The sequence below is a fragment of the Echinops telfairi genome, unplaced genomic scaffold, assembly GCF_000313985.2.
Source record: "Echinops telfairi isolate 266 unplaced genomic scaffold, ASM31398v2 ScPeMD7_3533;HRSCAF=4204_1, whole genome shotgun sequence".
Lineage (NCBI taxonomy): Eukaryota > Metazoa > Chordata > Mammalia > Afrosoricida > Tenrecidae > Echinops > Echinops telfairi.
In genome coordinates, this window is record NW_022107432.1 from 13,529,595 (window position 1) to 13,555,574 (window position 25,980).

Below are 25,980 nucleotides of genomic sequence, written 5' to 3' on the forward strand. Positions count from 1 at the left end.
CTCTGTCCTACACGGTCAAGATGAGTCAGCATCAACTTGATGGCAGGGAGTTCATTGACGCTACTTTAGTTCTCTGCGGCTGGGTTTTGATCGATGAGGATGGTCCTTAAAAATGACCCACCTAGTTCCCAGCTTTCTCTTTTTCTTTATTAACCATGTGTCCAACAAAATATCATGTTAACCACATAATTAATTAAAGTCTTCTAGTAGTAGCATTTAAAAGGGTTATATGTTTCTAGTTTAAATAATATATGATATTTAACAAATACATGAAAAAAGTATAATTTCAACAATTTTCAATGTAAAATTATTAGAGATACTGTACATTTTTTATATTGTCTTTGAAAGTAAGTATGCCTTTTTAGCTAACAAAATATCTCCGTTGGGACTAGCCTGATTTCAAGTGCTCGGTGCTGCATGTGCTTATTGGCAGCTACAGGAGGCAATAGAGTTCTAAATGCCACTGTTACAAGAAAGTGGAACCTCTGTTAGCCTGGCCCCTGAATGACTGGATAGAGTCCAGAACCCTGAGGACAATCTAAAGAAAGCAGACACCCTCACAACTGGACCAACAAGCAACATCAGATAAATGAAGAAGAGACTGAAGTTGTCCCACATTCATTTCACTTGGATCCACAATCAATGCTCACGGAAGCAAAAGTGAAGAAATCAAACGATAGTTTGCATTGGGAAAATCTCCTGCAGAAGGCATCCTTAAAGTGCTAAAGAACCAGGATGTCACAGAATCCTAAGGTGAGTCTAACTCTAGCCATGGTATTTTCAGTGGCCTTCTGTGCATGAGCTGAACACTGCATAAGGGAGACAGGAAAAGAGTGAGGCATTTAAATTACGAGGTTGGCAAAACAATATTGACCATACCATGGACTTCTGGAAGAATGAACAAATCTATCATGAAAGAATGACAGTTGGAACGCTCCTGGGACGCCAGGATGGGGAGAGCTTCACCTCATGCATGACAGACGTGTGATCAGGAGGGACTCGTCACGGAAGAAGGACATCATGCTAGGTAAAATAGAGTCAGTGACAAAGACGAAATGCCTCATAAAGAAGGGGTGACACAGTGACTGCAATTACGGGCTCAAACATAACAATCCTTCTGAGGATGGGGCAGGACCGGGCAGTATTTTGCGTTGGATCGGACTCAACAGCATCTAACAATTACAACAGCCACAGCATGAGCTATTGGGCTAGCGCAGTTCATAATCGATCACCTACCTTGTGCCAGGTTAGATGCTCATCTTTTTCCCTCCAAGGAACCACGAAGTGTTAACAAACAGATAAAGTCAAAATGCTCTCTAAGTTCAGCAATAAAAGATACCTACAATGCTCTTGGATTCCAGAGAAGAGGGACTTAGTCCGGGACGATTGACAGTGCTGGTCCAGGGAGCCCCTTCAGAGGAGTGGAGTACGAAAGCATGAGGATGGAGGTGGGAGCAGTTTGGGAGGGGGCAGGATGTGAAGAGAAGACCACTGGGTGTCGACAGAGGACCTGGAGGGAAGATGTTAAGGGTATTCAAGACATAGGGTCCCTCCTGACAGACATGAAGGCCATGGAGAACTTCACTAGTGCAGAAGGGCAAAACAGCTGGGCTGTTTTCAATCAAGGGCTGGGCTGGTCAGATGACGAAGTGCACTGTTTGCCACGTTTGACTGTGAGCTGCAGACAGACGGTGGAGGATGGATTGAGCGCAGGAGTTATGGAGACAGGAATGGTTGGACATTGTAGCAGTAACTGACGGGGGAAGCGAGGAAAGGTAAAGTCCTAAATCTGGACAGTATGATGTTGAGGAAAATATTGACTTGGGAAAGTTTAGGATGTGAAATGTAACACATTTGGTGATGTATGGGGGTTAGGAGAGAGGCAGAGAGATGTCTCAGGGATGCCTCATATATTCCTGGTTGTGGATACCTCCGTGGATGACAGGGCCAACCAGGGGAAATAAAGACAGGAAATAAGAAGTGAATCCTATTAAAGAGGAGTATGGGAGGCAAATGTCCCTTGTCTGGTGCCTCCACTCAAAACAAAAACAATTTGCAGAAAACAGTCTAGTGGGGAATAATGGGTCGGAACCAGAGATATCTATGCTTTTGTTTTGTTCTACCCTCACAGAAACAGAACCCATTTTTACTTTTACCACTACTATATAGGGAGCGAAAGGGATCCTGGGAGTACAGTAGTTCAGAAATTGGCTGTTAATCCAAAGGTTGGCTCTTGGAGACCACCAGCTGCTCTTTGGGAGAAAGATGTGGCAATTTGCTTCCCATAGGCATCTTACCCAATTAGCAAGGTAAGCGTGGTCCTACTTGTGCTTACTTACCCAATAAACAAGGTAAGCAGAGTGTTACTTGTGTTTGCTTACCTTGCTAATCCAGAAATCTGACACTGCTGCCTTCATAAAGATTTATAAGATGGAAAACTCTATGGGGCGGTTCTACACTATTTTAAAGGGTTGCTTTAGTCAGAATTGACTTAATGGTGAAAGCTTTGTTTGTTTGTTTAATTTGGTTTAATGCAGGCTAAACTGGAAAAGAGTACCAGGTTAAAAAAATTAAGCAGTTTTTTGCACATACACCTAACATTCCATATAATTCAATAGTTTAAGCAGATAAAAAGAGTATTCATCACCACAATCAATTTTGGATCATTTTTCTTCATTCTTATAGCCTTGATTATTAAATTCCAATTTCCCCACCCTCCCCTGTGATAACCCTATGAGATTATTTATCTAGTTTCTGGCTCTATATGTTCACCTATCCTGAATTTCATATAAATAAAACCATACAAAAAAACCCGATTCTAACAAGAGATGTCAGGCAGAATAATAATTTATAAATTATCAAGGGTTCATGAGGGAGGGGGACAAGAGGAAGGGGAAAATGAGGAGCTGATACCAAGGGCTCAAGTAGAAAGCAAATGTTTTGAGAATGATGAGGGTAACAAATGTACAAGTGTGCTTGACACAATGGATGGATGTATGGATTGTGATAAGAGTTTTATGAGCCCCAGTAAAATGATTAAAAAAGAAAACTTCACAAAAATCTCAATCTGAAAGAAAGCAGAAAATAATAAAAAGTAAATCAAGTTAACTCAAGCAAGCTCAAAGGGGGAAGAATGATGAGATATTAAAAATGTAATCTAACTATATCTGCAGTAATCCGTGTTGCAATGCACTCTGAGGACAAGGGATAAGGCAATACTCTCTTGGGTCACTGGACCCAGGGAATTCGATGGAAGCTTACACCATTTGGGAGCTCTGTAACTGTATTTTGGGCTTTTACTGTCCTCCATAACCTTCTGCAAATCAGGTTCTCAGATTTTAGGTTCTAATATAGTCCCCCTTCTGATCAATGATTTTACTGTTACTAATCCTTTGATCACACAGGCTGGTGTGGTCCTTTCATGTGGGCTTAGCTGACATCTCACTCAGATGGCTGCTTGCTTTAAAAGAAGCTTTTGAGATCTCACATGAGATTCTTTCTGATCACAGGACACCGTCTGATTTCCCCACCATATTTGGCTATAGCAGCCATATCTCCAGTGATTCCTTCATGAGGGTAAATATTGAGCTGGGCCACATTATAGATAGGGCTTATGAGTAAGTGTGAGTTCAAAATCCATTCACATATCTAGGCTTATCTATATTCCTGTTCTACTTCAGTGACAGCATTATCAGCCTTTTGGGAGATAAGTACCTCCCATGGGGGCTTTGGTAATTCTGCCAATAATGTCATTAATCTAGCCAATGATACAGAGTTTGAAATATTACTGAGATAAGGGGACTCTTCATATACAGGAAAGGTTTTAGACTAAAATATGTAGTGTTCACTTATACATGTTAAAAAAAAACTTAAGTGACTGAAATCTATTTAAGAAAATAGTGACGATTAGCCACAGGGCACAAAATTCAATAACATTCATTCACTGCAGAACTGAAATCTGTCATAAAAAGCCAAGAATATATAAAAATGAGGCTGTAAATCTTTACAGTGATAGTCTTACTTTTTCTTTCCTGTAGATTGACTGGTGGGTTAGACTGCTGGGTTTATAATTAGCAACTCCACAGGTATCTCATTACACCTTTGTGCCACCTTTATCGACTGGTAGCACTACAGTCACAGGCCTCTGCCATCCTGAAGCCGCTGCCATTAAGTGAATCCCTACTCATTGTTCTGAAATTGTAAATCTTTACAGGAGCAACTGGTCAGTTTGAAGTGCTTACCTTTCAGTTAGCAGACCAACACCTAACCCAGTGGTTCTCATCCTTCCTAATGCTGCGGCCCTTTAATACAGTTCCTTATGTTGTGGTGACCCCCCCAACCAAAAAATTACTTTCATTGCTACTTCATAACTGTAATTTTGCTACTGTTATGAATCGGGCGGCCCCTGTGAAAGGGTCGTGCAACCCCCAAAGGGGCCGCGACCCACAGGATGAGAACCACTGACCTAACCCATCAGAACGCCTTGTTGTTGTGAAGGAATAGGAAATTGAGTACTTGGACTTGAGTGGGTCAAAGGCATGTTGGTCAAAGGCAAGCTTTGCTTTTCTCTATAAGCTATTTTGTATACTTTTGTAATTATGGATAAGTTGAGTTTCTTGAAGCACCTCCAATAAAAAAAAAGTAAGGAAACATATTTTCTCCCCAAATTTTATTGTCATCAAGTGTTTTTGTTACAAGGGTTGAACAAAGCAGAGTTAAACTTCCTTACTCTCACTTGGAAGCTCAACAATTTATATAATTAACTTAATATGAAACCAGATTTAATTTTTCTTTTCTTTTCAGCCAAGTTACGCACTCCTAAGTGACAAAGAAGAGACTATCCCATAGTCACACAATGGGAGCACTCAGAATTATCCAATACCATTTACTCCCATCGAGGACCTCCTTAGGCAGAACAGACTTCGTCTTTCTCTAAAGATTAAGAAATATAAATAGATCCATAAATAGCTCACATAAATATGTTTCACCTCTTAAATAACAAAGTTTCCTGTCTAAAATCTTGATTATAAAACAAAACCAAGTAGGCAATATATAAAACAGCAGAGTCTGCGCCCCAGTGATCTGGTCTTATTAAATACATAAATAACTTAAATCCCTTAGACAAGCACATAAGAAGCAGAATTCAAACTCAGTTTAAACCTTGGGGAGAGCATTCTGATCCTAGCTGAATGGGCTGTTGGGGACAGTGAGAGTTTGCTTAGAAAAAGGACTGGGGTTTTAAAGGATCAGGGTTCCCCAGGAGCTGAACCTACTCCCCAGAATGTCTAACTGCATTGGGGAGCCCATGGCTCTCAGCTCAGGTGCTTGATGATGGGCCGAATACAGGTGCAGCCCACGGTCACCATGATTCTCTCCAGCCGGAAGGAGTGGGGACAGTGCCTGCTATCCCTTTTCAGGACCATGATCTCTTGCTGGATGCCGACGGAGTTCATGTGTAGGTTCACCTTCCCGGCATGATTGACACAGTTCAAAGAGCGGCACTGGGCCTCCCATATCACGCGAGGGTACCTCTCAGGGTCCTCATTAGGGCTGCAAGGGAGACAAAAGCCAGACGGAAGGTGAGCTCCTGGCAAAGCAGAAAGGAAGGAAGTAGGACTGAAAGGAGGCAGGCTCATATATGAGGTTCTTGTACGTCCTATCTTCTCTAAGTGCTGTTAGGATGAAGACATTTGGAGAAAAGTCACATCTCCAAATACATCAGGTGGTATTGAAAATAGACAATTTCCAGTTGGCTTCCCAGTTCATTTGAGGAACAAACACATCTAAATAGGCGGAGACTACAGGGGGATTTGTTTGGCATCAGAGATTGCTTATTTATGGTATAGTTGATAGAGCGAAAAACGACCAAGACCAGAGTTGATTTGGCATTGGTCTGACTGTGAAGGCTGTTTTAGAAATATTTTATCTGAAGGTACATTCATAGGACAGAGGACAGGGCCCAGAGCTGATGCAAGGGCTGGTAACAAGACCATAAGCCCCTCTGTAAGCTTCCCTTCCTTTCCTCTCCCAGCTGGGTAAATGAGTCTTTGGGATGGATTTTGTGAACTCTTCTTAGTAATAAGGAGGAGAAGCCCTAGGTGTGGGTGAGTCTTCAGGCTCCACATAACGAAGGTTTATCTGCACAGAGGCATGGTCAAAATGCATCTTGAATTTCCTCTTTAATGGCACCTAAACTCCAGGTGTAGTGAGGGCACAGCAAGTTTAGGCATGCTCAGGATGTAGATTAAGATCTGACTGCAAAAGGAATAGGGATACTAAACTTGTACTTCCTCCACTGGACTTAAACTCTATTTTCCCAGTTATAGAATGACTGAAAAAAGAACCAGTACAAATCCACCAGCTAATCACTAAATTATTTTATCCAATGTTCTTAATGGTTGCTCTGGTAAAACATAGTTAAGCATTAATACATCAATTGGGGGAAACAATAGATTTGGGGTCTTTTAAATAGTAGAACAGTGACTATAATTTGGGTGGCATTTCAGTGTGAGTGACAATGTGATTGAGTTGTGTGTGTGTGTGTGGGGGTGTACTTTGTTCTACAGAAGAAATTTATAGATTGAAAAATTTGAGAATCACTTTGCTGCACGGTCATCCTTCAAGGCTTGATTAATAATTCCGAGTGGGGAAAAGAAAGATTCTGCAGGTGATGTCACTGCAGTTTCTGATGTGTAAGCATGCTGCAACATGCAGAAATACATACCGGAGAGTCCAAGGTGAGGTGGATCTGTTGGAGTAATCTGTGATCTTTCTGAAGTTCGTGTTATGGCTACTGATGCTATGGCTACTGATGTTCACCATCTGGGGGAAGCCACTCTCCTCGGTACTTGGGCATCGGGAACTCTGTGGCACTGTTGTTCTTGCCATCGCCAGAGTCACCAAGCTCAGCAAGAGGAGCAGTGAGCGGAACTGGATGGGAAGATAAGAGAGGTAGAAGTCATATGCGGGTTTTTAAAACAAACTATGATGATGATGATTGTCTTGCTAATCAAAAAGAACCTGCTGTGCTCCAGAACAATTTATATGACGCCCCCTCCCCCCACTATCGTTGTTAAAGAAATCACTGGTCAATTGGCTAAAACAGTGTAAGACTATGGAGATTTTACTGCTCGTAGACCATCTTCTTTGACTCAGCGAAGACACATCCCAAACCAAACTTGTTGCCTCTGGGTCCATTCAGAATCACGTCAACCTTGGGTTCCCAAGACGTGACATCTATATGGAACCAGACTAACATTTTTCTGTCTGAGGGTGACTGGTGGGGTTGAATCACCAATCTTTTAATTAAGTCAAGTGCTTAATCACTGCACCACCAGGGCTCTTTACATGAGTCATAGGCTCATAGTAAATTGTAGTAAGCATGGCAAGGATTGCCATGCCATTCACCTGTCAACTCATCTGTGGTTGCCAGGTCAACTGGAGATGAGTAACCTTGATTTTCTAAGAGATAATGTCCTCCTGTGCCGTTCTCAGTCTAAGCATTCTCGTAAACCCTATGCGAAATCAGGCATACACCTTGAATTAAGAGAATATCAACAATCTCTGTGGCATCATCATCATTATTAATTCTCTCTGTGTGTGACTGATATTCTTGTATGCTGAAATAATGCATGGATTTTTACAAAGCTACACAAAGCAACAATATACCCTTCGTTTTCAGTTAAGATACTTGGTATATAGCTTTTTGCTTTGGGTGGTGAGCTTCTTGTTGTTGTTGGTTGCCATGGCATCCAACAAACAGGGTCTCCATCTATATACAACAGAACAAAATGCTACCCTGTGCTGCACCATCCTCACCATTGCTGTTAGTGGCATCCTTATTCATGTTAGACACATCATTGGTCCCACTGATGAGCACTTAACTAACCACCAGTTCCACTTACATGTTCTTATGCATATTTTCTGGTTAACAAAATATGTATTGACTCTAATATAAAGTCTGATTTCAAAAAAATATTTTAAGTTAAATATCTTGAGAATGTAAAGCCTATTGACTCTGAACCAGTTACACATCTATCTAATTATAATAAGTTCATTTTAATGCCCAAACATCAAATAGTATGTTGCTGTTCTTAAGGGCCAATGCATAGCTCCCCTACACACAGCAGAATGAAGACCCACCTGGGCCTGGGCCATTCTCACAATTGTTCTTATGAGAGCCCATTGCTGTGGGCACTATGCCAATCCTTCTTGCCAAGCTGATGGTATAGGGTATTGAAAAAAAAGGTCATTGCCATAACTTTTAAATTCTCATGGTGTTATGGATGGGGGGGGGGGAATGGTCGTAATGGTCTAATTGAAGTATTTTACTTTTTTTTTTTGTACTCAAGAAAACAGCATTTCAATAAACATTCTTTCTTGCTGTACACCACCATATCATTAAGCCACAGTCTTATGTGGTTTAACCCCAATGTAGCAACTCTTTCCGTTTTAATCTCATCTTTCAAACTGATGTCGATCAGTTCTTGAAAAGGGTCTATAATGATTTAAATATCCACCAAAGCTTTCATTACCTACCCTGCACACAAAGTATTTTTAGATCTCCCATAGCTATAATACACATTTTCATATCACAAATAAGAAATCATATTTGGTACATATCAGTGAGCGCACAGCACAACAGTACAGGACTCACCCCAGGCAAGGGCCTCACAGACAACATCGCAGCTTCCTCTGAGCAGCTGAGGATGGATGAGCTTGTTCCTGCTATGTGCCACAAAATGTGCAGCTCTCTTTATATAGGACTTTGCTCCTTCTGTGGTCACTTACATTGAGTGCATGAGTGGGTTTTGGTGATGTGGTTAAATTTCCATGCCAAAACGAGGTCAAAAAAGAACTTCCCCTTCATGATGTGTAATATTTGCTTATGAAAGGAAAATCGGAAGGCAGAAATTCGCATCTTTATGTCTTCTTTTCATTCGTCAAGAAACGATTACTTATTGGAAGCTATGAAAAAGATATGTGACATGGTGATGATGACGGACTCCTTCCAGCTATGCAAGCAGGAAGGAAGATCAAACTCTACATCAGTGTCACCCAAGGCCAATTTCTGTGAGGCCGAGATCAGACACGTCCCACCCTCCAACCTTCCTGCCAATTCTTACACCAACTGTCTCTCCGTCAGCCACCTCTCCTTTTCAGATGGGTTTGACAATTCATTGCAACGGCTACACAGAGCTCACAGAGCTCACCGACGATACTCATGATTTGGGGGTTTATTAAGGGAGTTCACAGGTTACAAAAGCTCAGGATACAATTATTGGGATAGGAAACACCTGCTCTGCCATGCCCATAGGCAGATTTCTTTCTGGTCTTTGGCTTTTTAGTCACATGGCTCCCTGTCTGATGCCCTACTTCTGCAATGCTAAAATACTCTTTAGAGCTACCATTAAATGCCCATAGGGCACATCACTCCACTATAAGCCTCATCCTGAAGATGCTCAGCTCTAGATCTGTAGATCAGCAAACCTAGTTCCCCAATTAAGTGCCTGAAGCTGCTCTGGAGGATGGGAAGCCACTCTATGTCTCGTGCTCTGGATCCCGTTCTGGCCCTGTCGTTCCTCCTTGGCACTTCTCCGGTATTATAGCTGTTTCCTGGATCAAGCAGATTCAATGCACAGGGATCTCAGGGTCCAAAGATCTTAGCTCTTTGTTCTTGCTGGTAGTAACATCTCCCTCCTGCTGCTGAGATGGTTCATTTTATATGCAGCAGGATGATAATCACAATTAATCCTGTTAACAATCACTCACAATTGAATCCGGTCAGGGTTTTTCCATACCATCTCTAACTCAGACCCATTAGGAAAAAGTCATTTGGTGGAATTACCAAAGATTATGGCTAGAAGAGCCATATTAAATATTTCACTGGACGGCAGAAGCTGAGCAAAGATGCTTTGCTGTGGGCTAAGATAATTTACTGATGGGCATATATCAAAGTACCATAAGAGTTATGCTCCATTTTAATTGCTCATAGGGAAATAAGAGTTAGACATAATTTACAAATCTTCTGGGATCAAGTCCCTCGATTTCTCAATGATCTTTTAAAAAAAATCACTTTATTAGGGGCTCATACAACTCTTATCACCATCCATCCATCCATCCATTGTGTAAAGCACATTTGTACATTCATTGCCCCCATCATTCTCAAAACATTTGCTCTCCACTTAAGCCCCTTCTCATTAATCTTTCCTTTCCTCACTCGGTTCCCTGACCAGATGTCATGAAGACAATTACAGAAACTTCTCCCTTCACCTAAACAAACAAAATGAACAAATAAACAATGTCATGATGACGGGCTATATTATATGTTAACACAGCATGTTGTCAAATATGTTATTTAACATGTTATTTAAATCAATTTTGTATCAATGACCATATTATATCAAATAGGTTATTTAACTTGAGGCTCAACTCTGTGCAGCTCTTCGGGAGCCTTTGGGCTCACGCTCGAAGGAGGGAAAGACTCCCTACACGTAGAAGGGGAGAGACCTAAAGACTGACCGGACCCGATCGAAGAGACTCGACTCTGTTTGCATTTGGGGACTCACGGACTTGGAGAGTAGTCGTGTATCCAGGGTGGCTGGCTAGACAAGAAAGGAGTCACGGAGGAGGTAGCCATGGAGGCTTTGTTTATACCAGTTAACAAAACCTTTTAAAAAAAAATTAAATCATTTTATTGGGGGCTCATACAACTCTTACAACGATCCATCCATCCATCCACTGTGTCAAGCACATTTGTACATATGCTGCCACCATCATTTTCAAAGTATTTTCTTTCTGCTTGAGCTCTTGGTATCAGCTCCTTTTCCCCTTTTCCCCACCCTCCCTCCCTCATGAACCCTTGATAATTAATACATTTTTTTTTTCATGTCTTACACCGACTGCTGTCTCCCTTCACCCACTTTTCTGTTGTTTGTCCCCCAGGGAGGGGGCTATATGCAGATTATTGTGATCAGTTTCCTCTTTCTCCCCCCACCTTACACTCCTGGTATCACTGCTCTCATTATCGGTCCTGAGGGGTTTATCTGTCCTGGATTCTCTGTGTTTCCAGCTATGATCTGTACCAGTGTACATCCTCTGGTCTAACTGGATTTGTGAGGTAGAATTAGGTCATGATAGTAGGGGGAAAGAAGCACTAAAGAACTAGAGGAAAGTTGTATGTTTCTTTGGTGCTATACTACACTCTGACTGGCTCGTCTCTTCTTTGTGACCCTTATGTAAGGGATGTCCAGTTATCTACAGATGGGCTTTGGGTCTCCACTCCATGTTCCCCCTCATTGACATTGATATGATTTTTTGATCTGGGTCTTTGATGGCTGATACCCGATCCCATTGACACCTCATGATCACACAGCCATGTGGGCTTTGTTGCTTCTCAGCTAGATGGCCACTTGTTTATCTTCAAGCTTTTAAGACCTTAGATGCTATATCTTTTGATAGCTGGTCACCATCTGCTCTCTTCATCACGTTTGTTATGCACCCACTTTGTTTTCAGAGATCATATTGAGAAGGTGAGCATCACAGAATGCCGGGTTTCTTTTTTTTGTCGTCAGTTTTTGTTGTTGTTGTTTTTTCATTGCTTCATTTTGCTCAGTATTATTTTTGTGCTTATTATTGTCTCTGCAGGTCTCTCTAGATAAGATAGGCACGGTAAACAATCTGGAGGAGCAAGCCACAGGACCGAAGGTTCTGGGGTTGGGGGTTAGGGGGGTGGCACACGGGAGAGGAGGAGGCACGGGAAAGGAAGTGGGTGTTAACAAATTCAGGGACCAGGGAACAAGTGACCTAAAATCGATGGCGAGGAGGACATAGGATGCCGGGTGGAGTTTGAACAAGGGCAATGTAGCCAAGAGGAATTTGTGAAACCCGAATGAAGGCCTAACATGTTAGTGGGACAAGAGGAAAGTAAAAGGAAATAGAGGAAAGAGCTAGGAGGCAAAGGACATTTATAGAGGTCTAAATACAGGCGTGTACACATGTAAATATATTATCTATAATGATAGGGAAATAGATCTATGTAAATCTATTTATGTTAAGAATTAAGGTAGCAGACAAACATTGGGCCTCTACTCAGGTACTCCCCTCAAGGCAAGAACACTTTATTTTAATAACAAAACCTTTTTAAGAGACATGGGTTTCTTAAAATATTTTTTGTAAGATTTTTATTTGTTGTTGTTTTTATTAGACATTCGTAAGCTGAGTATGTTCAATGGAATGAAACATTGGCCAGTTATGTGCCTGCTTCACAATTGCTGTTATATGAGCCCATTGTTGTCACTTGTCTACCAATTTGTCATACTGTGGTGGCTTGCATGTCATACTGTAGTGGTTGCTGTGATGCTGGAAGCAATGTCACTGGCATTTCAAATACTGGCAGTGTCACCCATGATGAACAAGTTTTAGCAGAACTTCCAGGATAAGAACAGACCATGAAGAAGCCACAGTTTGACCACTTCTGAGAAATTCAATATGTAAAACCTTACGAGCAGTAGGGAACACAGTCAGATATTGAAAACGATGATGGTAGGTGCTTGCAACTCATGGTTAGGTTCCTGCTATTGTGTGCAACAGCATCTTTGGGATGTGGGGGAAGGAGGAGTGCATGACTGCGGTCCAGCCTGATAATGTGCTGGAGAGGGGTCCTACAGGTGAGTCCAGTGACCTCACACTGGGAATGCCTGCTTAGCTGAAGTGCAGCCATTTTAGAGGGTTAGCTTGTGTCTCTACCGGGAATGAGATGGAGACGGCGGAAGAGAGGAGTTAAAGGTAGACGAAAGGTGGAAGAAATTGGCAATGGACATGAAATAACGAAGAAAGAAAGGCAATGGAGGTAGAGAAAAAGGAGAGCAGAGCATGCTAAAGATAAGAAGGGGGACGAGTAATGAGGGAATGTGGAAGAGAAGAGAGAAGGGAATTGCTCTTTTCCTTTTTCTCTCTACTCTCTAAGGGAGATGAACTTGGATTTAAGGGCTTCGGGAATAGTTCCTCTTCACGCATATAGAGCTCTAACACAAGGATGAGGAAGATGAAGGAGTCAGTAGGTACAGATGTGGCTGGCTGCATGTAGTCTCCCTCTCCCCGGAGAGGTGAGCCAGGGTTCCCAGGCCCTCTCAGCTGATAGTTCAATTTTCTATCTGACTCACCGGGAGGCTGACCAGCATCATTACCTCAGCACTTGGGCTCTGTAGTAAGTTTGTCTTGTTATCCTCAGGTCCAGGTCTGCTTGCCATCATCTACTCTGTACTTCAGAGACTCAGTCCCTGCAGCCTGCCTCCGCAGACTTCCTGTTAGTTGGCTTTCAGCTGGGTTCATCCAAAGAAATTGAGGTCAGAAGAGTAAGAGAGGGAAGTAGGAAAAGTAAGGGATAAGGGTGTTTCTCCTGTTCAATTTGCTAGAGAAGTTTCTGCTCCACATGTCCCCTCGGTCTTGATAATACTAATCTCCACTAGAGGTGTCATTTCTCCCCTGTATTTAACTGTTAAACATACCTGAGGTAGCTTCTGTTTCCCAGGTTAGAGAGGACCTGTCTGATCTTCTGTAGGAGCCATGGGCTGCTGAGTCTCAGCAGTAATGGTAGATCATTTGACAGACTAAGCCAACAGAAGAACAAAGAAGATAGAGTTGCTTCCAGTGTCCCTACTCCTAGTGTTGGCCCCACCATTTTACCTTGAAGACATAGAGTCACTGAGAGTCCACCTGCTTCTTTTCCCTGTGGGACCACCACAGTGTCTCTTACATCTGTACTTTTACCCTGGGCCGACTGTCATCCCTGTAACTTAGACTTACCCACCTGGACTGTTTTAACAGCTCCCTTGTGATGCTATCAGATAAGTATTGGATTGCTAACCTCAAGAATGGCAGTTCACACCCACCAGCCACTCTGCAGGGAAAAGTTGAGGCTCTCTGTTCTCGTCAAGATGTCCAGCCTTGGGAACCCTACATTGGATCACTATGAGTTGGAATCAACTAAATAGCAGTAGGTTTTTTCTCTTAGTTCCAATGACTTCCCTTCTGCATTCTGAGATTTCTGCAACAGCCATTCTCCAAACAGAACTCTCACTGTGCCTTTGTTTCCCTTCCTTTATGGTCAAAACAGAGTGAAATGTGTGCTTGAGTTAGTCTATGAGTTTCTCCATGATTGTCTCAACCCTCTTTTCTAGCCTCATCTCCTACCCTGCTGCTGCATAGCCTGGCTCATGGGGTCCTGAGTTTCCTGCAGGCATCCTTCTTATACCTACACGCCTTTTGTTAAGATGTTGCCTCTGAAATGCTCTTTCCCTTCTTCAGTTTATGAAAGTGCCACTCTTTCCCCCCAGATCCTGTATCCTCTAGCCCTGAAGAAGGCCTCTCCTGACTTCCTGAATCAGAACAAACAGCTCCCATCACACCTAACTTATGCTACCCTCCCTAGTAACCTTTATTTCACTTTAAAAATATTCATAAGCTATACATTTGTCTCCTGTCTTAGATTTGTTCTATAATTCTTTAAGGCCAAAGTTAGAGATCTTTGCAACTCCTGCAAGGCTCCTGTAGTTTGTCACAGAACAGAGGTGTTAACAGGTTGCTTTTGTGTTGCCCTTTCCTTTCTGATACACAGACATTCTGTATATTTCTACTCATATTTAGTATCTTAGAAACTTATGGGATGTAAAAAGACCTTTCCCCGGCTTTGTCTTCCCCAAAGATATGCCAAACAGTAGACGCTGTTTGCCAGCCCATGATGGGAAGTCAGATGCTTAGAGATATTCTCCCAGAAGGCATTCAGACTGCTGTCTGGTCCACTGTAGGTGGGTTTCACACCCTACTGATAATTGTTCCCATGGAGAGCCAGAGAACAGGTCAAACCTGGTCAGTGACATCCAGAGGTAGGCTGCCATCCTGAATCTAGGATCTGCCCATCTTGTCACATGTGTGCCCCCAATCCCTCCCCTTCATGTAGACCCATAGATTGTCCCTCTCCCATTGCTGTAATACATATAGTTCAACCCTTTCCTGTGACGTAGGTCTTTACCTGTAACTAGGGGCTTGCATGTCCCCAAAAGATATATAAGCCTTGGTTAGCCATGAATCACACTCTCCTGCCCTCTCATCTCCCATCTCCACGTGGACCACTAAGAGGAGCTGAGGTGAGCATGCTACCATGAAATGTGTCTGATTCCTTCATTTCACTCTCTCTTCTCCTTTATTCTCTATGACTTTCCTATAACCTTTATTTATTATCGCTGTACATTTGTCAGGGTTTCCAGCCCCTAACAAATCATCATAGGTCCAGTAGGCACAATTGTACAGCGATAATAAGTAAGAATTTTTGTAAAGCCATAGAGAATATGAGAGGTAGAAGAGACATTGAAATAATGGAGTCGGACACATTTCATGGTAGCATGCTCACCTCAGCTCCTCTTAGTCGTACAGGGCAGGAGAGGGAGAGATTTATTGTTAAGCAAGGCTTATATATCTTTTGGGGATGTGCAAGCCCCCTAAATACAGGTAAAGACATACATCACAGGAAAGGGCTGTACTATAGGTAATACAGTAATGAGAAGGGGATGATCTAGGGGTATACATGCACCAGGAAGGGGAGGCATTGGGGCACACATGTGACAAGATGGGCGGATCCTAGATTCATGATGGCGACCTAACCTTGATTACCCTAGACTTGGAGACTTTATTGAGCCCAAGCTTTCAAGGGAAGCAAGCCACTGTCCCGAACAGCAGGGGGTGAGCCCTACCTATTGTGGGAGAAACAATGGTGTCTGCTTGCTCTGGATGGCTGGAGTCTACAGGGAGATAACAATCATTTACCATCAGTTGCAAGCAGTGTCCTAAGTCTAACATATATATTTGGGGGAGTTGAGCTGGGAAACAGTCTTTTTGTACCCCACATACAATTGTGCCTGCTGGGCCTGTGATGATTTGTTAGGGGCTGGCTCCTCTGATAGAAACTATGAATAACCCTGAGAAGACTGGGAATTCCAGAGCAATTAGTTGTACTCATGGGGAACTTGTACATAGATGAAGAGGCAGTCATTTGAGCAAACTGAGGAGATACTGAATGGCTTAAAATCAGGAAAGGTGTTCATCGGGATTATCTATTTTTTACCATACTTATTCAGACGGAGCTAATGATCAGAGATGCTGAGCTATAGGAAAAAGAATGCAAGGATTGGAGGAAGACTCGTTAACATCTTGAGATGGGGAGAGGACATAACATTGCTTGCTGAAAGCCAAGAGGATGTGAAGTACTTACTGACGAGGATCAAAGACTATCGACCAGTATAGATTATATCTCAATGTACAGAAAACAAAAAACTCTCACAACTAGACCAATAAGCATCATGGTAAATGAAGCAAAGATCACTGTTTTCAAAGATCCATTTGACTTGAATCCACAATCAGTAGTACGCATGGAAGTCGTATTCGAGAAACCACATGATGAGCAACATTGGACAAAGCTGGTGCAAAATGCCTTTTTAAAGTGTTAAAGGTCAAAGATATCACCTTGAGTACCAAAATGAAACTGCCCCAAGCCATGGTATTTTTAATAGCCTCATATGCATGGGAAATATGGACAATGAATAAAGATGACCAGAGAAAATTGATGCCTTTTTGTTGTGGTGTTGATAAAGAATACTGATGACACCATATACTTCAGAAGAACAAACAAACCTCTCTAGGAATAAGTACAGCCAGAATATTCCTTAGATTTGAGGATGGTGAGACCTAGTCTCCCATACTTTGCACATCTTATTAAGAAAATAGCAGTCTTTGGAGAAGGGTATCAAGCTTGGCAAAGTAGAGGGTCACCAAAAAAGAAAGAGACCTTCAAGAAGATGGATTGACACAGTGACTGAAACAAACATAGGAAAGATTATGAGGACGCTGCAGAACGGGGGAGTGCTTTGCTCTGTTATACACAAGATCTCTATGAATCAGAACTGACTCAAAGGCATCTAACAGCAACAGCAACAACAATAGCAAAGTATGTCGTGTATTTACATATCTCATTTTCCTGCAGGACAGAAAATAATCTTATTAGTCTTTGTTTCCCCCAGTATCTACCATCACCAGCTGCTTTGAAGTCGTTTCTGATCCCATGTGTGTCCGAGCACAGCTGTGCTTCACTGGGTTTTCTGTGGCTGATATTTTGGGAGTAGATTGAAGTGTGTTGTTTTTGTTTTTTTTGAAGAGTCTCTGGGTGGTCTGAAGTCTCTGAACTTTCAGTTAGCCGTAGAACATGTCAATTGTCTGCTCCACTTAGGAACTCCATCACCTACATGGCGTCCAGTGAAGGGTGCATACTCAACGTGTAGAGTGATTGACAGTATCAATGCTAGAGGGGAGCTTCAGAATCTTGCATGGTCGTTCTGGCACGGCTGCAGTCCAATGACCACAGTGGGTTGTTTAGAGACTTGACTCGATAACTTGGTCTTCTAAAAAGTATCCTGATAAAGCTGTATCCGAGGAAATGGTGTCCCTTGGATTCCTGTTCCTTGGCTGAAGGGGCGCAGATGATGGTGAAAAAGAAATGTAGACCCTGGCTCTTCTGTCTAGCCTGCCTCTTATTCCTCTGAAATTTACTCCATGTGCTGTCCTTTGATAAGCCAACCTTTGTTTTAAGCATGGTGAGGTAGTTAGTTTACTGTGCCAACCTGGCCGATAAACACATGTTGGGTTAAATGAAAGGCGGAGGGATAAATGGCTCAGTGAGCCTCGCCTTTCTAGTTCTCAGGTCTCTTGCTTTCTGATGGTTGGACCAGGGTGCAGCTGCCTTAGCCAGTTCCCTGCTTCAGCTTGCAAGGCTCACTTCCTACAAGACATCCCTGAGGAGAACTCCCATTGGACTTACTCCCATGCATCCCTGGGTGCTGGAGCACCGGTGGGGAAACCCCTGCCAGCGCTGAGATGCTTACACATTCACTGATTCGGCTTTCCTCCTGCAGTCGGTGTCATTACGTGTGTACTGTGAGATGGAGGAGGACTTTGTGAATTGGTGTTGGACATAGGGGTTAATGTTGGACTTGTGGGCTTGGGCAGCACTGGGTTGGGATGTTTTCTTGATGCGCACTTAAACTTTATGTAAAACTCTCTCTTATACATATGAGTTTCTGTGGATTTGTTTCTCTAAAGTACCCAGACTAACACACATGGCGAAGCAAGCTGGGCTTCCTTTAAAGTGTGACAGTGATCATTTCGAAGTGATGACCAGAGCTGGGGGACCTAGAAGCCTGTCTGTCCCGGAAGGGCAGCTGGAAGCGCAAGAGTAGGCCGAGCTGGGGATGCAATTGGGAGGGGCTCATCCTCTGTGTTTGTCTGGAAGCTGGCTCGGGTTGGGATCCTAAACTGTTGAGGTGGAAGAAATGCTGGACTGAGAACTAGGATACAGAGAACAATTGATGAGAGGACTCCTTTTAAAAAATCTTTTTATGTAATTATTTATTTAAAAAACCTTTTTATTATGATTTAAGTAAAGGTTTTACAGGGCAAATCAGTTTTACATTCAACAATTGCCAGACATTTCATTTCAATCCATCCTTTTCAAACTTCTCAATGTCATGTCTCATATCCACTTCCTCACAGTGCTTCCGGCTTCCATTTCTTTTGTCTTTATCTTCTGTCCTTAGGTAAACGCCACCCTTTTAATCCTAAGGACTCCTTTGCTTTAGTTGTGGCTTTGTTCTTGGGTCCTTCTCTTCTTTCAGGCTCAGCCACCTGATCTTTACAAAGAGGAGTTTGTGTAGCAGGTAGCCTTTGATGGTCTATGACGTTTTGGAGAAAGAAAATAGTGAAAGAACAATTCAAAGCACCAATTTTACTTAGCATTGCCTTCACACTCATCAGTCTCGCTTCTGTGGGAGGGGAGCAGCAGATGGCCACAGTAGGATGGACCAGCAAGTTGCGAGTTGAGACCTATGAGGGATGGGAAGAAGGGGGTACAGCCAGAGACAGGAGTCAAATGCACACAAAGGAGGAACACTGATGAGATATGTGTGGGCTTTTTGAAGGAAGGCAATGCTTTTCAATGCATCTTGAAATTATTAGACCAGTAGACAACATTCCTTTCGGCTTGCATTAGACCAATGTTTCCTCCTTTGGTTCCCAGGAGAGAACATTATGGAGCCTTTGGTCTCAATATGGTGGAAATTGAGACTGTTGAACTAAAATCAACAATATACCTTTTTCCCCTTGTTAGGTGGCAGGGTTCCTATTGAGAGTGTATTGTCTTTTAAGTTTCTCTTCTGCAGCCTTTGAATTAAAAAAATAATGATACTCTCAGTGTAAGAAAATGCGTGTCACCATTCATAACATCAAGAAGTTGGACACAGCCCAATGACCCTCTGTAAAAGAAGGGATAAAGAAACTTCAGTACATGCACACATGAAACAGTATGCATCACTAAAAACAATGATACAACCATAAGGCACCTCATGATGTGGATGCACCTGGAAATCATTGTGCTGAACAAAGTGAGTCAATCACAAGAGACAAATATAGGATGAGGATAAAAACCAGCACAAAGACTTGCAGACCAGAGGTAACAGACTTTTAAAAATCATTTTCTTGGGAGCTCGGACAACTCATCACAATCCATCCATCCATCCCTTGTGTCCAGCACGTTTGGAGGTAACAGGCTTTGGAGGGTCCCTGGGGTGGGAGGGCAAGGGTGTAAAGATGAAGCTACGGATTAGAAGGTTGACAGCTATTGACTTGAAAGGGACGCTGGAGGTCCATTAGACAGAGAAGAGAAATTGGGGGTGGGGCTGGATTTTGTAAGTAGTTTGAACCTATTGAATGCAGCACTGATGGCCTGAAATGTAAACCTCCCACTCAATTCATATCACAATAAAACATTATCATTATTATTTTTAATAATAATCCTTAGGTATTTTTATTTTTTAGTGTTATAGTGTAAAGACAGTGGCTATTTGAAGAGGTAATGGGCTCTTCTATTTTATAAAGTATACACCACTTTATAAGCAAGCAAGACCATCTCTCTCTCTCTCTTTTTTACCTAACATGACTTGTGCTTCAGGTACACGTGTACAGAGCACACTGGCTTCCCTCCAACAGCTCAAATTCAAATGGTTCTGTGATGTTTGGCTTCTCCCACTCCACCTAATATGTTGGCACTCTCCCCCTCTTAACTTGCCCCCTCTATCTCTATCCCTCCAAGTCCCCAGCCCCTCCTTGCCTGCTCGCCTTTGCTTTTGCCCATTTGCTCCCATGTAGCTGGTTGTTCTAAGGAGCACATTCCTCATGGGTATACTTATTTATTTTATTGGTCACTCTGTTATTTGACTGAAAGGTGACCACGGGAGTGGCTTCAATTCAGGTTGAGAGAGTGTCATACAGTAATAATCTCAGGGGGTTCCTCCAGTCTCTAGCAGGCCAGCAAGCCTGGTGTTTTTTTGTTTTTGTTTTTAATGAATATGAGCTTTTACACATTTTGTTCCCATTTTAACTGGACCCTTCTAAGGCTCTTCTTTCCTAGTGTTGATCTAATATAGAGAAGATCATGAGTGGCTGGAGAGAATTTTCTTGGACTTTGAGCCTGGAGAGTTAATCTTTTGAAAATGAACTTGCCCATGGGAACAATGTCAGACACTTGGAAGGAAAAGGTGGTTGAAAGGAGAATCTCTGCAGTAGAGAGTCATCAGGAGAGCAGTGGGACTTGAAGGAGTCAGGATCGAATGGAGATCCAGATTGAGATCTAGATCACGCAGCTCTGGGAGAATGGGTCAATGTGCTGCTGACCTGACAGAGGTCCTAAAACCCCCAAGATCATGACCCTCAGATACCCTTGAAGTCTGGAACTGAATCCATCCCTGGGGATCAACTTTCGACCAGACAGGCCTGTAAAATGAATAATGACACCAGGTATGAATAAAGGTATCACTCCTTTACCATCGACGGCATGAGACCAAAAAGGCAGCATTTGCCTAAAAACAAAGTTAAGGCAGCCTAGAAACAAAGTTAAGGCAGGAACGGAAACAGGGAACACAGGGAGGAAGTATTGTTACATCAAAGGGATCATCACAAATTGTCACAAATCAGTATATATAATCGATTTGCTCTGTCAACTGTCACCTAATCCACAGCTTAAAAAAAAAAAAGTCCCCAAACACACAAGTGAAAACAAAAAACAAGAACAGTTAATGTACTTGGCTGCTAACTGAAAGGTTGGTGGTTCAAGGCTACACAGAGGCACCTCAGAAGAAAGGCCTGGCAATCTACTTCGCACCAGTTAGCTATGGAAAACTGTACAGAATCATACATACTCTGACACACCTGGGGTCGCCATGAGTTGGAGTCTACTTGATGACAACTTCTTCTTTTTTCAAATCACGTTCTGGATCATCTATCCATGTCTTGAAGAAATCGACACTTTCTGTATGAGAAATTCACATAAGACTAAAGTTGCTGTCTAGTGTAATACATATGAAATGAACATGGTTTGTTAAATAGGAAATTGCCATCACAGCATTGCTCTGACAGTATCATCGTTCCTCGCCAATGTCACACTCTTGGCTCTGTATTCCTTGTGGGTTTGCTCCCAAGGCCATGCAGACTAGTGTGAATAGGGGATGGGAACACTGCCATGGATGGGTACAGGCACCAGTGGAAACCCTCTTGGAGGAAACTGCCCCCTTCCTTACATGATATAGAGGTGAGGGATGATTTGGAATGAGAACACTGTAACAGCATCATTGTAAATGAGCTGCTGAGAGGTGAGAAATGGAAGGTAGAATCTTAAAAACACACACACACACACACACACACACAAATTAGATTCTGTTTTCTCACAACTAGTCATCCTAACTCATAAAATGCTCTTCTGTCTGATAGAAACCCTCTGTCAACAGCTTCTGTGAATAACTCATTTTCTTTCTTATACTTTCGAATTTTGATGCTGCCCCTATTTAGTCTAGGCCTGTGCATTTATCAGATGAGATTAAATCACAGAACTGTTTGGACATGTTGAAAAAACAAATAAACTTCATCTCTATCATCGATATGACCCATCAAATACGACACAGCTGTTACATTAGCCACAGGGGGTATCTGATAGAAAGGCATCAAATCACATGGTGATTTCCAAATAGTAGGAATTCCATGATCCGTGGGGTAGATGAGATTTTCTCGTACCCCTCCTCTTTGCCCGCCCCAACATGGAGGTAGGTAGTACCTGGAAGCTGTGTAAGAGATTGAGCTGTGCAAGATGGCAGACACATCATAACACGTCATCTTAAAAACAACCACAGCCCATCACCGTTCCCCTAAGCCCTGCACTAAAGAGCACACACCGAACGTATGGGCGTGTCAATTTCTCCTCTAAGTAGTAGTTACTAACCTCATGGAAACCAAGCGTCTTCCTTAGGTGGGTTCCTTGCTAGGCTTTTACTGAAACACTGATTTAAAGTGGGTCAGAAAGCTTTCCTTTTTTTTTTCTTCAAAGAAATACATTTAGAATTCTATACCAATCCATGAGCGGGAGCATGCAAATTTGCTTTGCGGGTGGCCTTCCCTCTGATAAAGCTGACTTCACCTGATGCCCTAAGAATTAAGGTCATCGAGTGACTGAGGTTTTGAGACTGAACGGATGTCACTGAAATGTAAGATCTAAAATTAAACAAACCACACACTTTGGTTGGGCTCTCAATTTTACAAACTAAGTGCTTTTCAGCAATTTTTAAGTCATCATGATTGAGAGACCACCACACGATATTATTTGAAAGGAAATTCATAGCAGGTGAACCTGGAACAAATTGCTCACTGTTTTTTCTTGTAGAGACAGTGCAGAGGATGCTGGGGTGAAGTCGCTACTCCCCGACTTGAAAATGTGGTGAAAATGGAATGATTTTGAGGGCAGTGAGTGATCATAAGCATTCAGGGAGTAAAAGAGAATGAACCAGGCCTGGGAAAAATATAAAAACACAGTTAAAAGCCAAGGTCTGGGAAAATCCAACCTCACAATCAACAGCTTATAAAGGCCAACATAGTTACTCTACTTGAAGTTTCTATACGCCTCTGAGCTTCCTGGCAGCCAAAGAGAAAAGGGAAGCATGCTCAATTATACATTTTTTATTACAAGAAAGGAAGAAACTGGCTAATTCCTTAGAGGAGGTGAATTTTTTCCTGCCAATAAATCTTGAAGTAGAATTCTGGTATGGAGTATAGAAGAGGCTCCTGTTTAATACAGGGCTACGTTTCCAACCCCAGACATTCCGATACTCTAGTCTGAGCTTCTCTTTAGTGCTTGTGTGACTTCGGATGTCTTAGATCGTCTGAACTGCGGGTTTCAGACCCCCACGATGGACATGGAAAGAACATGCTTCTTAGGTAGCTGTCAGGAGAGAACATATGTTTATCTAATCCATAATAATTAGATGATCCATGGGGCCTTTTATGTACTGTGGGCTCCATGAGTGCTGATAAAGTTTATATTCATGGCAAGGCATCTGAGAAGCTGTGGGAAAGAATGGGGTATGGCTGCCACCGCAGTTTTCGTAGGCCGGCCCTTGCTTCTCTAGGGTAGGTGTATTGTTTTGATGGAAAATATTTTCTTGGTACAGCTTTCCTGACCTTTTTCTCACCAGCACAGTTTTCAATTTTCTTAAAACTTCTTCATAATAAGCCCCCGTGGTTGTCCCAGGTCCTTTGAGAAGATCAATTAAAACCACCCAAAAATACCTGCCATAACTTCTTAGCTCACCTCTCTGCCTTAAATCCATCTTCGAGATCTTCTCAATCCTCCTGAAAATGCTTGACCCATCTAAAAGCTACTGTTTTATATGAGGCCATATTCTCAGAAACTTTTTGCAAAGCTTCAATGACTTGGGAAGATATCTCCTTGCATTTTGTTAAAAAGTTGATAGGGGCCCTGACAGCAACTGCCGCGCCCCCCTCACCCTGGCACCAATTTACAAAAGACATCCCAACGAGACTAAGATCCACGTGCTACTGAGAGCACTGGCTTCTAGCCATCCACTGACCTCACAGACATGCTGAAACATGTTTTGTTTGTTATCAACATATATGTGCATCCTTCACCTGGAACTCTAGAAGCAATACCTTTTGACTTAGCTGTATATTTTGTAACCAGCTTTCCTTACATCACAACATATTTTAAACATTTCCCCATACATATATTTATTTTTTAAAAAGACAATTTTTTTCAGAGAAATATTAGGTAGATTTGCATAAAAATTGAGCAAAACATATAGAAAATGCCCACAAACCTCCCTTTCCTCTGCACATTGCTTCAACTATTATAAACATCTTGCATGAATATATCTGTTATGACTGAAAAGTACCTTATCACTGACTAATGCATATAGACAGTTTTTTCCCCCTTTCCACGTAGCACACTTCCACGGGCTTTGAGAAATGAAAATTTTCATATATTTATTCGTGTGTCAGACAGAGCAGTTCCACTGCCTGAAAAATCCCCTGCGCTCCACCTATTGATTCCCCACACCTCCTTCCGAAATGCATACAAACCACTAATCATCTTACGGTCTGTCCTTTTTCTTTTCCAGAATGCTGTATAACTGAATTCATACAGAGCATTGTCTTTATAGATGTGTGCCTTTCATTTAACAATATGCACGAAAGTTTCCTCCATGTCTTTTTATCTTTTTAATTTCTTTTCATTAAAAGGTCATTTTATTGGGGGCTCTTACAGCTCTTATAAGAAGCCATACATCAATTGTATCAAGCATATTTATACATACATTTCCATCATTATTTTCTGAACATTTACTTTCTATTTGGGCCCTTGGTATCAGCTCCACTTTATTAGGTAGAGGTTCACATTTCAGATGATCAGCTTTGTATTCATCAGTTTAATCTACTAATCAAGTCCCCCTGCTCTCTGTCCCACTTTCAATAGTTTACCTTTCACTGCTCCTTGTTTCCCTTGTTCCACCTGTGGACTCCCGTCTTCCTTACCCCCACGTTTACACCCATCTGAAGTCCAGCCCATTGGTTTATCATTCCTTCCTTCCCTCCCTCTCACCCACTGAAAGCCCCGACATCTGTTCCCTTTAGCATGGCCATCTTTATTTTTGGTTTTATTTCTCCTTTATATCACTAGCTTCTGTAATATTTGTCTTTGTGTGATTGAGAGATTTCCCTCATTATCATGTTCTCCAGGTCCATCCATGTCAAGGAGTTGTTGGCTTTGCCTTTTTAAAAAAAATTGACATTTTTTTTTAAAGCAATGGATTGTATTCCGTTGTGCGTGTTTTATCCATTCTTTTACCGATGGGCCTTTAGGTTGTTTTTGTCTTCTTGCTATTGTGAATAGTGCTGCGAAGACCGTGGGCGTGCACATGTCTGTTTATGTTATGACTCTTTCTTCTTTAGGATATTTGCCCAGCAGAGGGATTGCTGGATTGTATGGACTTTATATTCCCAGTTGTTTGCGGTGGTGCCATACAGTGTTCCTCAGTGGGTGTACATATGTCCATCCTACCAGCAGTATGTGAGGACTGTGCCCAATCACTCTATAGCCTCTCCAGTATTTGTTATTTTCTCTTTTTCAGTACTGGACTGTTGACATAATCTGATTTTATGTCAACTTGGATGAGCCAGGATTCTGCCCTGATATGATCTAACAGAGTGTGGTCAACCCCATGATGAGGTCTTTTGTGAAGCAGCCAAGCAGCTGTGAGAGGAACAGACCTCCTGAATCTGGTCACAGCCTTGATGCCATGGAGGGAGGTTTTATTTAGGGTATGGCCTGCTCTTAGTATAAATTGGCACTATGCGGAAGCTAGCTGGATTTGGATCCTGCATGTGGTTTGTCAAGCTCCCGTTAGACTGCCTGCCAATCCCAGGAATCATTGGCACATTGCCAACCTTGAATTCTTCCAGCTCAGTGGTTCTCAACCTTCCTAATGCCATGACCCTTTAATACAGTTCCTCATGTTGTGGTGACCCCAACCATAACATTCTTTT

General features: G+C 42.3%; 1 protein-coding gene across 1 annotated transcript in view; it reads right to left on the bottom strand.

The window, feature by feature from the left end:
• Positions 1–5,312: 5,312 nt before the first annotated feature.
• IL17A (interleukin 17A) overlaps positions 5,313–25,980 on the bottom strand; it is a 110,480-nt gene continuing 89,812 nt past the window's right edge. The window contains exons 3-4 of the mRNA XM_030886881.1: positions 6,725–6,930; positions 5,313–5,550 (exon numbers count right to left, since the gene is read on the bottom strand). Coding sequence (XP_030742741.1) covers positions 5,313–5,550; positions 6,725–6,930 — 444 coding nt within the window. The remainder of the gene's footprint in view (positions 5,551–6,724; positions 6,931–25,980) is intronic.